At 38.6% G+C, this 16239-nt stretch overlaps 1 protein-coding gene across 1 annotated transcript in view; it reads left to right on the top strand.

Annotated features, from left to right (window-relative positions):
• The first annotated feature begins 894 nt into the window (after positions 1-894).
• LOC141898899 (uncharacterized) overlaps positions 895-16239 on the top strand; it is a 105639-nt gene continuing 90294 nt past the window's right edge. The window contains exons 1-2 of the mRNA XM_074785043.1: positions 895-951; positions 8179-8245. Coding sequence (XP_074641144.1) covers positions 8216-8245 — 30 coding nt within the window. The 5' untranslated portion in view covers positions 895-951; positions 8179-8215. The remainder of the gene's footprint in view (positions 952-8178; positions 8246-16239) is intronic.

Genomic DNA, 16239 nt, shown 5'->3' with positions numbered 1-16239 from the left:
ATTGTATGTACTGTTTATAGTCTACGAAAGCTGGGATATGGCTATTGTATATTTGGATGTCCCTCAGTTTTAAATCATGTTTCATCGATTGCCTTTTGCATGGAAAGCCAGTGCAGTCAGAAGAGAGTGCTTATATTAACTACCTATATGTATTACTTATTATGCAATGAATAAATGTTCTATCAGTATTCACATTTCACTATAGTATAATTGCTCCAGATTTAACTGTAGATTTTCTCCTAAGTTTGAAAATAGAAGGAATATGGATGAATTTCTCTTGCCATCAGTGTTAATGATTAGTGAGCACGCACCTTCATTATACATGTAGTATATTTTCAAGCTGAAGGTTTATTAGATTTAGAATTGAAATTTTTGCTACATTTAACAGAGGATTGTAGTTGGTGATTTAATAGTAAAAATGTGATGAACATTGTAAGTCCTTTTATGTACAATACCATCCCAAAAGCTTTTTGCTAGTTGTACATGTGATTGTAATAAATGCTGTGTCAATAGAATGAAATAAAGTAAAATTATCGAAAATTCGTATGTGTTATTGTTTTGGTGTGGACCCTCGCCACAGGAGCCTGAGATGGAGAAGACTGTGACTTCATAACTTGTTTATTTTGTACGGGGTAAAAAGTTGGTACAAAAATCCTTGGTACTCTCGATGGAAAAATAACAGCTAGAACAATCTGCACTGAAACGTTATAGAATTAGTAAAATACTCATGTATTTTCCGATCTGGAAAAAAATTGCACTTCTTAAATTTAATTTCCAACCTTTATTGGGATTCGAACTTCATTCATTGAGAAATTGAAAGGGAACAGTAACCGCTAGGCGGTGTCTCGGTCGATGCGGGAGGTTTGATTCTCATTTCTCATATTCAATTTTGGCCGTATTTTTGCGATAATGTGACATATTTTACGGAAACTTGAAAATCTTTAAGCAAAGGTATTTATCTGATTCAATGACTCTTAATTCTTAATATGTAATAGATGAAATCTAAGTGACGGACGCCTCGTCACAGCTTGATTCAATTTTTCATACATAAGTAAGAAATGATTGAAGCGATTGGGGAAAACCTAAAGTACGGGGTAACGAAGTCGAAAACACTCAAAATATTGTCAGTGACAAGGAACACACTTAAATGTTGCTAATGAAACTGGAAAGAGAATCAACTTCAATATTTCATATTGAAATTGTACTGTAGTTTAACCCAAAAAAGCAATGAATTAATGAAGAAATTAAATCAATTCTTAGTCAAAACTTGGAAAATTTAAAATTAGTGCTCGAGTTAAGGGGTGGGAAGAAAGAAGATGAAACTGTAACTCTGTAACTGTAAGTTTTGATTCATTTCTGAAATTTGGGCTTGATATATTATAAGCCCAAATTTCAGAAATGAATCAAACCTCATAATTCTTTAATCTTATATTATAAGATCAAATGAAATTTAATATTTTAATTTTTGCGAGAAAAAAACTTGAAAAATTTCTTATAAATTAGGTCTCGGTACCACTGTCTGCTAAAAAGATTATTCTTTCGATTTAGATAAAGTGTCATTTTTTAATGGTTAAAAATTCTTTGTGAAACCATAATGAAACCATAATGTAACCAATGACATTTCTATGGTGGAAACTGAGAGGGGTTTTTGCAATATTGAAGAATTTTGACCTGGTAGTTAATTTAGAAATTAACTCCATTTGGAAATAAAAGTAAGATGAGAAGATTACAACGCATTTCTTAATTGCCTTCAAAAAGAAAAAAATCGAATACGCGTTGAAACGCACAAATCGGAAAATTATTTTCTGCTAGAAAAAACTCGAATTAGCAGGAAATGCGAATGTCAGTACAAAAATTGATTTCTCTTGCGAAAAATATACATTTCTTTCTAATCCTCCGGGAATACAGTTCAAAATAAGCAGTGCATGCGGCCAGCGGTTCCGAATTCCTTATTTGGTGAAGAAGTGGCGGAGACTAATGTTTTTGCTGACCGCGATGTTGTTGCTGCTGCTCGAGAGCGAGACTATGCTGTGCCGATCCGCCGCCGCGTTGGCCGAGATATTTTACGACTCTAACGCGACTCACCGCAGTTTTTAGGGTCATTACTTTTGATTAAAAAAGTGTATTTCAGTGCTGCGGCTGGGAATGACAGCTGCACGCGCGAGAGCGTAATTCTCCGGGATTCGAACCTGCGCGCCGAACCGCGTGGCACCGGGCCGCGGCCGCGTTTTGTTATTATGAATTCGCTCCTGTTGCTAAGGGAATTTCAGCTATTTTCAACTCGATCGATCAACGCGGTTCATTGTTAAACTATTCATCGACCCAATCTTGTTCGAAATTTCATGAAATAGATACACTCTCAAATAACCCGATCCATAAGTTACCGTATTTTAGTTAGTGGAATGCCGGATTTTAGTGTGACGTAATTCTACTTCCGATTTCCCCATGAACTTCAAACCGGACGTCAAGTGACGTCATTTTTTTCTGACTTGGTCAGCTAGTCAGAATCGGTTAAGAAGACACTTCGTAGTATCCACATATACGTGTTTACCAAAGGGACGTCCTCCGGGTGCCTTCGGCGCCCGGCGTCCGTCTATTAACCGAAGTAGTTTAAAAGTGCTTTTTTGATCGGGAGCTGGGAGGGGGCTCGTGTCGTTATCTTCCTCCTGTTCCTTTTTCACTTTTCGGTAAGATTCAAGAATAGGGGACTAGGTTGTTAACACAACTTATATCAACCCGCCATCTAAATAATAACCTCCACTGTAATTTGCATAATTACTACATCAGCCAACGATTTTTGGTCAAAGTAATAGACTACTTAGAAACCACAACAACCCAAACTTATCTGTCAATATAATCACAAATAAACGAACACGGCCCGCCATGATGTCACATTAATTACCACCAAAAACCGTCCGACTACTATCATGTGAAGCGGGGTGTCCAGCGGGCGCAACGGAAAAGCCGCCAATGATACAATTTCAACCAGTAATTTAACATCCGTTCTTTCGATAAATGGAAAACAACATTACGGTGACAAAAACAGACACCACACAAAAATGAAGAGACAACAAATAAGGGGGCACCTCCATATTCACAATTCACATCCCAAAGAACAAGGACTTGGTGTAGATATCCCCCCCCCCCCATTTTCATGAAACAACCACAAACAACTCATCAATTACCAATTCATAACTGCTAATTTTATTTACGTACGGTACATAAAACACAATTAATACAATCCTCAAATTTAATGCATCAGGTTAAATAAGCAATCAAACCTACGATCTTAACACACACTCCAGTACCGTACACACTCACTCTCACTCACAGTCCACACTTACACTCACAGTACACACTTACACTCACACTCACACTAAATTATTAGACACTCGCACTCAAACTACATACTCACTCTCACAGTATAGCTTACGCTTACAGTCACTGACACTCACAGAACACTCAAGCACTCAAACACTTTCACTCACTGTCACTCACAGTACACACTCACTCTCACTCACCGTACACGCTCACAGTCACTCACTCACAGTCTCACTCAAACACTGTCACTCACTGACACTCACAGTACACACTCTCACAGTACACACTCTCACTCACCGTACACGCTCACTGTCACTCACTCACAGTCTCACTCAAACACTGTCACTCACTGACACTCACAGTACATACTCTCACTCACAGTACACGCTCACAGTCACTCACTCACAGTATACTCTCACTCAAACACTGTCACTCACTGACACTCACAGTACACACCCACTCTCACTCACCGTACACACTCTCACACTCAGAGTACAAAGTACACGATACACTGTACAGAGTACACTCACTCATCTTTTATCTTAATCTGTTCAGCATTTTTTGAGGTGTAGTCGTAGAGCTGTAGAGTTGTCTGTACATGTACCACGTTCTCTATATATACATATATTTTTCAGTTGTTGAGGTGTCGAGGTGTAGAGCTGTAGAGTTGTCTGTACCAAAGCCACATTCTCTCTATATCTTTATTCTTTGTCAGTTGTTGAGGTGTCGAGGTGTAGAGCTGTAGAGTTGTCTGTACCAAAACCACATTCTCTCTATATCTTTGTCAATTGTTGAGGTGTCGAGGTGTAGAGCTGTAGAGTTGTACGAAAACCATGTTCTCTCTATATCTTTGTCAGTTGTTGAGGTGTAGAACTGTAGAGTTGTCAGTCCTAAAAGCCACGTTCTCTCTTTATCATCATGTAGGCTATGTCGCACCGCCATCTATCCACCAGTCCCTTTTGGATTGCTAAGTATCGCCTGGTGCCATCTATAGACAATTACGGGAGCTACCACCCGCTATAGTCCCCTATTCTTAAATCGCACCGTTTGTTATCATTAGTAATGAGAGTCTTAACATGTCACAGACAGGGGCTTGTAAACTGGCTTTTGGATTGGTGGTAATCTTGCGAGTGGCGCTCAATTTAAACTGCCAATTCATTCCAAACATCACAGAAACACCTTTTGTTTGTATTATTTATTTAGCCTATCAGCTAACATTTGAAGTTAAAATGAACAATTGGCTGTTGAATCAGCATCAGGCGGTTGCGACTTCATACTATAGGGATAACACATCTTCATATTTGCCTGTGACTGTAGAGATCAAATACAAAGCCGTTTCAATCATCCCTATGTTATTTTTGTAATAAGACATCTCGACCGCCTGATCTTTAACAGCCAATTGTTTTACAGAACTAGTGGATAAATAAAGAATATCAACACAAGGTATTTCTGTGATTTTTAAAAATTTATGGTATAAGTGCAGATCCGCACCTCTCGTGATTGACGCAATCTGCTGAATGACAGAATCCAGGCTAAAATCTTTCTACTACATAGTGAAGATATCTTAAAATTAACCGCTCAGGACAGGTGAATATCTAAGGCCTAAAATATTTCGCAAATCGAAATTGATAGGCTTGCTAAGCTTGACAAAATGTTATTATACAAATAAATATAAGAACATCCAATTATTTAGGCTAATGCATGTAAGCCTACCAATCTCTACAACAGGAAAGCGCTTCAAGCAAACTGCTGATGATTGCTGCTTTAAAAATTAACAAACTTCGATTAGTTGATTAACCCCAAATGCTGGGAAAATGCTTTGAGCACCTCCAGATATAAGATTTTCTCCAGACCCCACTCCTGATCCATTTTCTGAGGACCGCCCCTATAATTCTTTTACTACGCGGAGAACACTGGTATAATATACATGTATGGACACTGGATTAACTTTTCGTCCGTTCGACGTTCGTTCGTCCGTCCGTAGACGGAATCCAGTTATTTTTTTAGCCCACTAGCGGGCTATTGCGTTCACTTTTTGTCCGGTCGACGTTCGTTCCTCCGTCCGTAGACGGAATCCAGTTATTTTGGGAAGTTTTTAAGACGCCTCGATGTAACATCTTTATATTTGGGTTGCACATGTATCTAGCCTAGACACATCTTCAGCCTGAAGACTGGCCCTGTCAGAATTGAGATGGCCGACTGGCAACCATTGTTGTTCACCAAAGTCAGCACTTTTTACACATATTTGAAGTTTTTGAGGGAAATTTTGAAGACGCTTTGATCAATTACCTTTATCTTTGGGATATATTTGAATCCCCCAAGGGCCTATCAGCATAAGAAAAATTGGGTCGATCGGACTCAAGATAGTCCTGTGACCTTTTTAGAGTCCAAAAATGTCAATTTTGGCCGGAATTCTAGGTCCTGTAGCTTCCTACTGGTTTGCCATTTCTCATTGCAATTTGGATGGGTGTTCTTTGGAAAGGGATGTTTTATAGCTGAGATAGTTATTTTTGATCAGCCGATTATGACGCAATTGGTGGCTATCTTGGTGTCATCAGTAACTCATTCGTAGGTGGGAAACAGTTTTTTCCACATTATATTGATACCTAAGCATATTGTGTTACTACAATCAATTGGAAAGTTGTAGCCCACAACGTGTTCTATGATTTTGATGAGTTTCACTGTCATTGGTTTTTGTATATGGCCACCAGGGGGCGTTGAATAATGCAATAGCTTAGTATTTCTATGTTGTATTTGTACATTTGCATATTTTGTTACCACATTCAATTGCAAAGTTGTAGCTCATGACATCATCTATGATTGTGGTGAGTAAGTCCAAGTTAAGGATGGGAAAATATGTTAGTAATGAAAAATAGTTTCTTTTTTGTTTAGTTAGTCAAAATTTTGAGTTGACCATTTCCGAGTTAGGCAAGCTTAACTAGATTGAGTATTGGTAGTAATATCTCCCAAAAGCATATTAAATACTTCTCCATTTCCACTTCCAAATCTATGGAAGCCCCTAGGTGACATATGAGATAATTTTTTCATAATTTCAACTAATTAAGTGGAGTTCCGAGATATTCGGTCGAATTTCGACTTATTTCGAAATAATAAGTTGAATTCCGATTTAGTTATGTTTAATTTATGTTCGAGTTCTCTTTTCATGTCAAATTAATAATGTCGAATTTCATGTTATTTTCATGTAGACTTATTATCTCGACATTCGACATAAAAATAACTCGAAATTCGACATGAAAATAATGGATTCCAGCGGTCCTTCCAAGTCCTTCTTTGTCCTTCTTTCGGAAAAAGTTTGGACAAACATCATCTTTGTCCTTCTTTTTGACTCTAAGTCCTTCCTTTTCATAAAAAAAGTCCTTCTAAATTTGATTTCTATGTATTTTTGCGCGCAATTTCGTCGCCAATTCGACCGTTGAAGTATTTCATTACTCAGTAACTGGTAATTACTGGTAATTCAATTATCAGTAAGATTGAATCTACAGGAAAGGCAGTGTTATGGAATTACCCTAAAATATATGACTGGTCTACATGACTAGTATTCGGGCAAATGCATTGCAAAAATGCTCCTTTATGGGCCCTCATTTTACTGGAAAGTACATATTTCCGAGTCAAATTGTCCTTCCTTTTGGATCTAAAATTGCCAAAAAAAGTCCTTCCTAGTACTTCTTTTTACCCTGGCCTTACTACTGGACCCTTATTTAGTCGAATTTCGACTTATGTCTGATGACTTCCCGAATTTCGATGTACATTTCGATGTACATGTACATCAGACTTGGGCCTTTTCGAGCTCATTAAAGCTGCAGATTTCATAGTCATTACCGTATTTTCCGGCCAATAAGCCGATTTTCTAGCCTCAGATTTTTACCCAAAATATCGTGATCGGCTTATTGGGCGGATACGATCTGACATAAAAAATCACTTTCCGATCTATGCCACTCTAACGCTCTCAATGATCGTCAAAATCAAGAAAAGTGGTCGATATTTATTTGAGGTCATTATTTACTACCAATTATAATCTATTTTGAACTATTTTATTTTTACTTTGATTGTTCCATCACCGCACAGCGGCAATGGTATACATTTATATAACGCGCGAGTTCATCGTACTACCACGTGTCAGTTCATACATTAGTATATATGCAAATCAGCAGTGAGCCGCATACTGCGTGTATGGCTGTGTGTATAGTAATCAGCTGAGTGAGTCTATATATAATATATAGCACAGTCACTCGGCGATGATAGTATACACAGCACTCTCACACATCGGCGGGCGCTACTGTCAGCCTCTTAAATCGTCAATTAAGACGATCTAATTGACAAATCAGTGAATTAAAATCTCTGATGAAGGGCCTCGGCTTATTGGGCGAAGCTTTATGAAATCCATGTATTTTAGGCTAAAAAACTGCCCTCGGCTTATTGGCCGAGTCGGCTTATTGGCCGGTAAATACGTTAGTCACTATTAATAGTAGTAACCCAGTTCTCGCCACCCGGGGAGTTGAATAATGAAAATTATTAAATCATCTTTCAATTCATATAAGTTAAGTTGTAAATTATGATGTTTGCTATGATTGTGGTGATTTTCAAGGTCATTGGCCTGTGCATACATTCACCGAGGCTGTGATAGACTAAAAAACTTGAGCTTTGTCCCAATAGGCTTGCCTACCAAAGTGAACATATGCAATATCAGTAATTAATCGGAATGAACTATTAGGAAAATAGTGATAACTAAAATAATGCTGTGTGCTCATTGACAAAAATATCCCCTTTCAATTCTAAAACTCAACATATTGATTTTTCTTTGCTTTTTCACTTTGTCACGGGTTGGCTACATTTCAGAGGTGTATAACATAGAAGTGAACAAAAGTAACAGAAGATGCAAGCAGATATGAAGATACTGGATTATGTAAGTCTATATAGGCCTAGATGGTGGCACCTCTGATTCTGGTAATTCAATGTTAGTTGGTCCGGTTTTACACAAAATCGTTTTTTCATTGCCTAAATGCTAATGCCATTGTCCCTTAAAAGATTTTTTTGGGGGACAGACAGATAAATGTCTAGTATGCTGTGTATGTAGCTTTTACAACTATGTTGCTTGTAATTTTTCTTTTCACAATTCATGGTATATCAGGTTAAACATCAACTCCATTTAGGTCGGTGTTGTCATGTCGGGAATCACAGAATCGCGGAATTTTCCAAAAACAGAATTTTCACGATAGACCTGAATATAGTAACCAGGTTTTCCCACATATACCCGCTGCCAAACAAGGCACTAGACCAATCGATGAGTTAGCTTCGAATCCCCCTATTTGCACGCTATTTTATCTGAAATTGTTCTATGATACCATTGACTGTCTGCCAGTTCAGATGCCACCTGCAGCAGCAGTCGGAATCTAATCGGAAAAAGAGACCGGCACCAAGGCAAACGCTTATCGTAGTTAACACGTTGACTGCCACTCAAAAAATTTTTTTTTCTCAACATTGCCAGTTTCACCAATCAACGAAAAGTAGGCGGAAACCACATATATTGATTTTTATTGCATTTAATGCATGTATTACACCTATTATATGGTGAAAACAGAGTTGAATCGAGTCTCGTAGTTGGCAGTGGGAGTAAACGTTTTATACCAGTTGCCAGCTACGAGACTCGTAGTTGGCAACCGGTATAAAAAGTTTACCCCCACTGCCAACTACGAGTCTCGTAGCTGGCAGTGGAAATAAATATCTCTCCCCCATTGCCAGCTACGATACATATTCCAAACCGTTTTTCATCTCTATACCAGCTACTACTGTCCCCTTTGGACCGGAAACGCTGCACGTGGCTAAGCACATGGTGAAAATGGCGCGTTTGTCTGTCGCCGATGTCGCTGGTCTTGTAATGTCCGATAATGTAGACAATGTATCTGATGAAATGGATATAAGCCAGTCAGGTAATTCAGAAATAGACGATAGCATGATAGTGACTATAATGTAAATAATCAAAGTTCTGAATTGGATTCTGCCTCTGAAGGGGATCCCAATTTGTGGTCAGAAGATCCCTCATCATCGTCCGAGAATGATGAACTCTCATCACCACGTGGTAGGCCTGTATTTCGAGGCCGTGGAGCTAGAGCTAGGGGCAGTACTAGAGGTCAGGGTATTCAACCCTCAGTGCATCCACCAACAGCAATCGCCGTAGGTACCGTAGTCCGTGGAGCTCAGACTAGGGGCGGTAATAGGCCTAGAGGCTGCGGTGTTTGGACCAGAGGTGGGGGTCGAGGTCAACCTCCAACAGCACCCCGTAGACAAAATGCACAGCCAGTCGTTCAAAATGTGCAGCAACCTGCTGCTGCAGCACAGCCAGTCGTTCAAAATGTGCAGCAACCTGCTGCTGCAGCACAGCCAGTCGTTCAAAATGTGCAGCAACCTGCTGCTGCACCACCTGCTGCTGTTCATGTTTGGTCTGCTGTTCCTGCAAATCCGCCGGACTTTCCTTGAAATGAAGTCGTTGATTTGCGTACTGCTGTCCGCAATCCTGAAAAGCCAGGAAGTTATTTTGATCTATTGGTGACTCCAGAACTAATAGATCTCATGGTTGAAGAAACCAATGGATATGCGCGGGAGGAAATCAACAGAAATCACCCACTACGTAGAGAGTCACATCTCCATGCATGGGGAGATACAGATGCTGCTGAAATGAAACGGTTTCTTGCACTCCTCATTCATATGGGCCCTAACGGAATGCCGACAATTGAACATTACTGGAATCAGTCTGTACTGTATAAAACTGTTTGGTCGTGTCACGAGCAGAAATAGATTCCAATTATTGTTACGTTTCTGGCACTTTGCAAACAACAACCAAGTTCAACCTGACGATCGACTTTACAAGATCCGACCTTTATTGGAAAACTTCAATAATAGGATGGATCGGGTTTATTATCCAGGGCAATCGTTATCACTTGATGAGTCAATGGTTCTCTGGCGGGGCCGCCTTGTGTTCAGGCAATATATAAAAAACAAAAAACATAAATATGGTGTAAAATTCTATGAGCTATGCGAGTCTCGTGGCATGGTTCTAAGAATTCACATATATTCTGGAAAAGCAGTTCCTGATACACAAAACCTAGGCCAGTCAGGAGCCATTGTTCTCCATTTCATGGAAGGGTTCCTTGATAAAGGGCATATTGTCTATACAGACAACTTTTACAATTCTGTGTCATTGGTCAAATATATGACTGGAAAACGGACATATAGTTGTGGGACACTGCGTACCGATCGTAAGGACAACCCCTTAGAGGTAACAACTAAAAAGCTCAAAAAAGGTGAGCACACATGGAAAAGGTCGGACTCGGTTGTTGTTTGTAAATGGAAGGATAAACGAGATGTTTTGACAATCAGTAATATGCACCGGGTAGAAATGTTGGACGTTCCAAACCGAAATGGAAAGATTACCAAGAAACCATAATATCATTAGGGATTATAATCTTGGCATGTCCGGTATTGACCGAGCCGATCAAATGATGTCATATCACTCTGCATTGCGCAAAACACTGCGTTCAGGGGCGGATGTAGGATTTTCTTAGGGGTAGAGCACCATGAAATACAGAACATTATCTCAGGTCACCAAGGGGGGGTTGGGGGGTCCTCCCCCCAGAAAATTTTGAAAATTAGGGCCCACAGGATGCATTCTAGGGCACTTCTCAGGTCAAAGATGATTGGTTATATGGTCATATATATGAAGGGAAAGCCCTGAAACATTGGGGGAAATTGGGGCCCTCGTGTCCATTTTAGGGCAGTCTGGAGGTTAAAGAAGTGAAGGTAAAACTCTGAAACATATTGAGAAAAATATACTCCTTAGATATAAATGCCTAAATCATACTTATCAGATGTAGAAAGAAACTAACACTGGTATCATGGAATTTGACTAAGTCTATTCAAATCAATCAGATAAGTAAAACTGGTAAAACTGTTCACATTTAAAACAAAATATTTACACTTGCACATGTTAATAATGTACTTGTATCAATTATAAAATTTGAGTTACACTATTAAAATAATAGAATATCAATCAGATAAAGAACTATCCAAATTTAAAAACAAAAACATATTTACATTTGCACAGGTTAATAGATGACCATAATAATACTTTCTAATCTAGGCAACACAAAGAAGGATACATTGCACTTCTTTTTATCAGCAGTTACCTTCAATATTTCCATTTAATACAGATTAGTCATAGATTATCTATCAGATTTTGAAACAAAACATATTTATATTTGCACTGATTAATTAAATTTACTTGTACATTGCATAACTTTGAGTAGTTAGTCAAAATCAATCAGATTAAAGTAAAACTATCCAAATTTTAAAACAAAAACATTTTTACATTTGCACAAGTTAATTAACGACCTTAATACTGTATAGACTAAGGCAACACAAAGAAGAATGTATTGCACTTCTTTAAGTCCTTATCAGCAGGTTACATTACAGATGAATAGATTTATAAACATATTTAAAATTGCACAAATACATAAAACCGCACAAAAACAACTTACATCAGTGTTCCTTTATCAAAAGCAATTTATGCTAATCACCGGTAAAATATTCAATGGATACAATAAACTACTATATTTGAAACTTATCATCAATGGTTTGAAATAAATCAAGTCAATCATCAATTATATTATTTAAAACCATTCTCCTGGCATTTTGTCTGCTGAATGTTGCTATTACCCGGTCGATAAAGCCTTCTTTAGAGGTAAGTCCATAATGGACATGCATCAATGCTAAACCATTCATTCTGGACTGGGTCATGGTGCTTCTCAAATATGTTTTGAGTAGTCCAAGTTCAGAGTTTGCCCGCTCACACTCACAGCTTGTCACACCTAATGTGCAAACTAGTTTCAGCATCATAAAGATATTTGGAAAGTCGTCCTCATTACATAATTTCAATGCCTGAGCTGCAGTATTGGGTTTCTTGTCATCTTTCCCTAGATTAGCAATGACTTGAGAACAATGAGTTTTCCAGAGGAGGAGTTCGGAACTTATACCGCATGGGGATGGCAAATCTTGTTTGTACTGATTGATGAACGATTTCAGATCATTAAGTGTGGTATTCTGCACATTTGTTGGAATTAACTTCAGTGGCTCTGAAGCAATGACACTCAATGTAGAGAATCTGGTTTCTAGTCCACTGATAAGACCATCTATGTATGGAATAACAAGAGTTCTCCTATAATATTCTTCAGGTGTATCAGCAGGATAATTTCCACGCTGAGTTTGACGGTTGCAGGTACGTGGTTTTGATGGTGCTATGCCATTCTGTGCTGCCAAATTTGTAATCTCCTCAAACCAGCTACTAAATACTGCATTTATATCTGAACGAACCGATTTGATAGTTGCCTTAACAATTTCAATGCTGTTGTATGCTGACAAGATATCTTCAGATCTGCCTTGAAGCTTTTTTGAAAGCCCTTTTGTATAGCCCATACAGTTTTTGACAGTAATCAGGGTCACAATGAACTGGAATTGTGTTATAGCTGCCAAAAGCGTCGTGGCATCACTGGTGGTTTCACGGTTGAAATTCTGTGAGGTTGACATATCGCTGAAACATCTTTCAATCGCTGGATAGAGCTCAACAAAAACCTCGAATGCATCGTGTCGCTCAACAAAACGGGTCCTACACATTTGTTTCAGTCTCTGTTTCGTTGAAGGGCATACCTCTTTGATCACATTTTCCAAATAATCTGTTCTTTTGGGGCTATTGTCGAAGAATTTATAGACTTTTTCTGCACAGTCCACCATATTTCTAACTAATGTGCTTTTAGCACAGTCGTTGAGAATCAAGTTCAAGCAATGACTGTAGCAGTGAGTGTACACTGCAAGTGGAAAATCAGCAGTTATTCGAGCAGCACATCCGCTTTGAGCACCAGCCATTCCACCAGCGCCATCATATGTTTGACCCCTACAGTTTTCGAGGGACAAACCCCAAGCTTCAAGGGTTTTCTTAATTATTGAAGACAATCCCAATCCAGTTGTATCACTTGATACTTCGACAAAGCCAAGAAAAACCTCTCTGATATCTTTGTTGCAATCAACAAATCGCACAACCACACTTAGTTGTTCACTGTGTGAAGTGTCCGCTTTTTCGTCAGCTGATATAGAGTAAAATTGTGAGCTTTTGATTTCATTAATCAAATCTCCGACAATGTTATCGCCAATGGCCAGGATTATACTGTTCTGGATTGTTTTTGAACGGTATGTGGCATTTTTTGGTCCGGTGGCAAGGTAATCCGAGAGAACAGAATCCCCAGCATCCATACGGAAATCAATTAATGCCTGGAAATTTCCGGAATTTATATCAGGATCATCTCGATGGCCCCGCAGTGCTATATTCTGTCTACCACAAAGTAAGACAGTTTTTATCACGGATGATAAGACAGTACGGTTTCTTTCTATCTTTTCTAAAGCATTCTTATTACTCAGCTCCACGACAGTTTTTTGCTTGTTTTCATGTACATTTAGAAACTGCAATGCCTTTTCACGTGCCTCAAGGTGAGTTTTTTTTGGTTCCTTTTTATCAGTTCCGTAATGAGCCCCTAATCGAGCATGGGCGTGTTTCATATGCGTCAATGGAGATGTAGATAGTATTCCGAGATCACTTGACCCAAACAGACAACAATATATACAATACCCGCCTTCTTTGGCCTTTGAATATACCAGGCCTGCATATTGCTTTTTAGTTAGCCAATCTACACTAAACCTCCTGTTCTTATTTTGGTATAGAGTCGTCGGGAAATTGTCATTTTCACCAGGAACGAAGTGTTTCCGTAATAATTTATACTTTTCATCGGCATTAAGGCTAGCTATGTCTTCAATTAATCCAATATCACAATTATCAGATGGAATCGGAATGTCATTTTTTGTTCTTTTGGGTGCGGGTGGAGGGGTGAATGTTTCATCAGTTCCCTGTTTTCTTACACTAGCATCTAGACCGGTACTTGTGGATCCAAAGAACGAAGAAATACTCGTCTGCTTTTTCATCTGCAAAATAAAAAAACACACAAATAAGAATAATTCAACAAATTCGCATATGATAATCATGATCAACTCATCACTGGTTCGTCAAGTTGAAAAATTGGCAGAAAGCTTGCAAGCCAATGTCTATTTCACACTTCAAAAGTGAAATCAGAACTGGCCTTATCTATGATAAACATTCAATTATAAATACATCATAGCTCCTTGATAATGGTACATGTAATTAGTAATAGTCCGCGACTACTTCAACTTGAGGCCGAGGGGATTTTTCACAGACTATTTAATATATAGAAATGTCAATATTTCTCTTGTGGGCTCACATAATTTAATGCAATCTATATACACAGAAGAATAAATAATAGAACTTTACAAAAATATAATTATACATACCTTAGAAGCGTTATATAAGTTAGATGATCATTTTATTGCGGCAGAGAAATTATTTTTTACATGCATTTACTTCCTAGTGGCTGGTTTACATCCAGTTGAGCAGAAGGCATAAGGGTTCGAATCCCAAATATCCCCCCCAAAATTTTTTTTTACTCATTTGGCTTGAAAAGGTAGGTCCAATTTTTTTTGCTGTGACTTTTAGGGGGGGAGCACGTGCCCCGCGTGCTCCCCCTAAATCCGCCACTGGCGTTGGTATAAAAAGATTGGTTTGCACATACTAGAAATGAGCATTGTCAATGCACATATGATTTACAATGATGCAAATGACTCAATTCAGATATTAGCTTTCCGTGAAGCCATCGTCAAACATTTGCTTGGCGATATCCCCGCCTTGGCACCAGTTGCATTAGTTCCCCCTCCCCTAAACCCAGATGTTCCAGCAGCATTTCACTATCTTGCATGTGTTCCCCCATCAGATAGAAAGCAATACCCCACAAAGCCATGTCGCATTTGCAGAAGAGATGGTAACCGCAAAGAAACACGTTACGTTTGTGATGTCTGTCCTGGAAAACCAGCATTATGTGTAACCCCTTGTTTCAGGAGATACCATGTACAAAACTAAAGATGACAACAATGCTATAATTTCTATCGTTCTATGTTTATTATCGATTCACAGTGAGGTGAATCATTTCTTTCCAATTAGGAAAGGTATTTGATAAGCGTTTGATGCCTTATAAACTTTGATGTGAAAATAATCACGTAATATAATTTGATTTTTTAGATGTTCATAAATAAATAAAGAATTGATAAAAAAGTTAGTTATTGATTTTTTAAAAATTACTTGTTTATCTGAGTTACCAGACTTCGATTTATGTTGTTATCCACATTGCCAAACAGAAAAAAAATGAATTCATTCACTCCGGGCTTACTACAAGATATCTCGTAGTGGCAAGGAGCGGTACACCTGCTACTACGAGATATCTCGTAGATGGCAGTCAACGTGTTAATCGACTTCTTGCGAACATAGTGGAAGCGAATAGGCCTATTATTAGTTCGGGGATTGAGCACTGTTGCTGTACGTCGGGCCTTAGTTTCAGATGGCCGCAAATGTGAAATCTGCTTAGACCAAACATGTACCGGTTCCTTTAAAATTATTTTGATAGAAACCGCTGTCTAGTACCGATAATAAGTTTTTTTACCCAAGGAATCAACACAGAAAAGCAACAATTATGTTTCAGCTTACTCTTTACAAAGAACCGAGTCAAAAAGAGAACCATTTTATAATCTTGATACAATCAACTTTTACTAATTTTTAGCCCACTAGGGACTTTAGTTCCAGCGGGCTATTGCGTTCACTTTTCGTCCGTCGACCGTCCGTCCATTCGTCCGTCCTTAGATGGAATCCAGTTATTTTGGGAAGTTTCGAGGACGCTTTTTGGTTATGTCTTGATATTTGGTTTATATATGTATCTACCCTAGACACATCTTCAGCCC

Source organism: Tubulanus polymorphus, chromosome 2, assembly GCF_964204645.1.
Source record: "Tubulanus polymorphus chromosome 2, tnTubPoly1.2, whole genome shotgun sequence".
NCBI classification, from domain to species: domain Eukaryota; kingdom Metazoa; phylum Nemertea; class Palaeonemertea; order Tubulaniformes; family Tubulanidae; genus Tubulanus; species Tubulanus polymorphus.
Note: the sequence above shows the minus strand (reverse complement) of the source record. Positions and strands in the feature narration are given on the sequence as shown.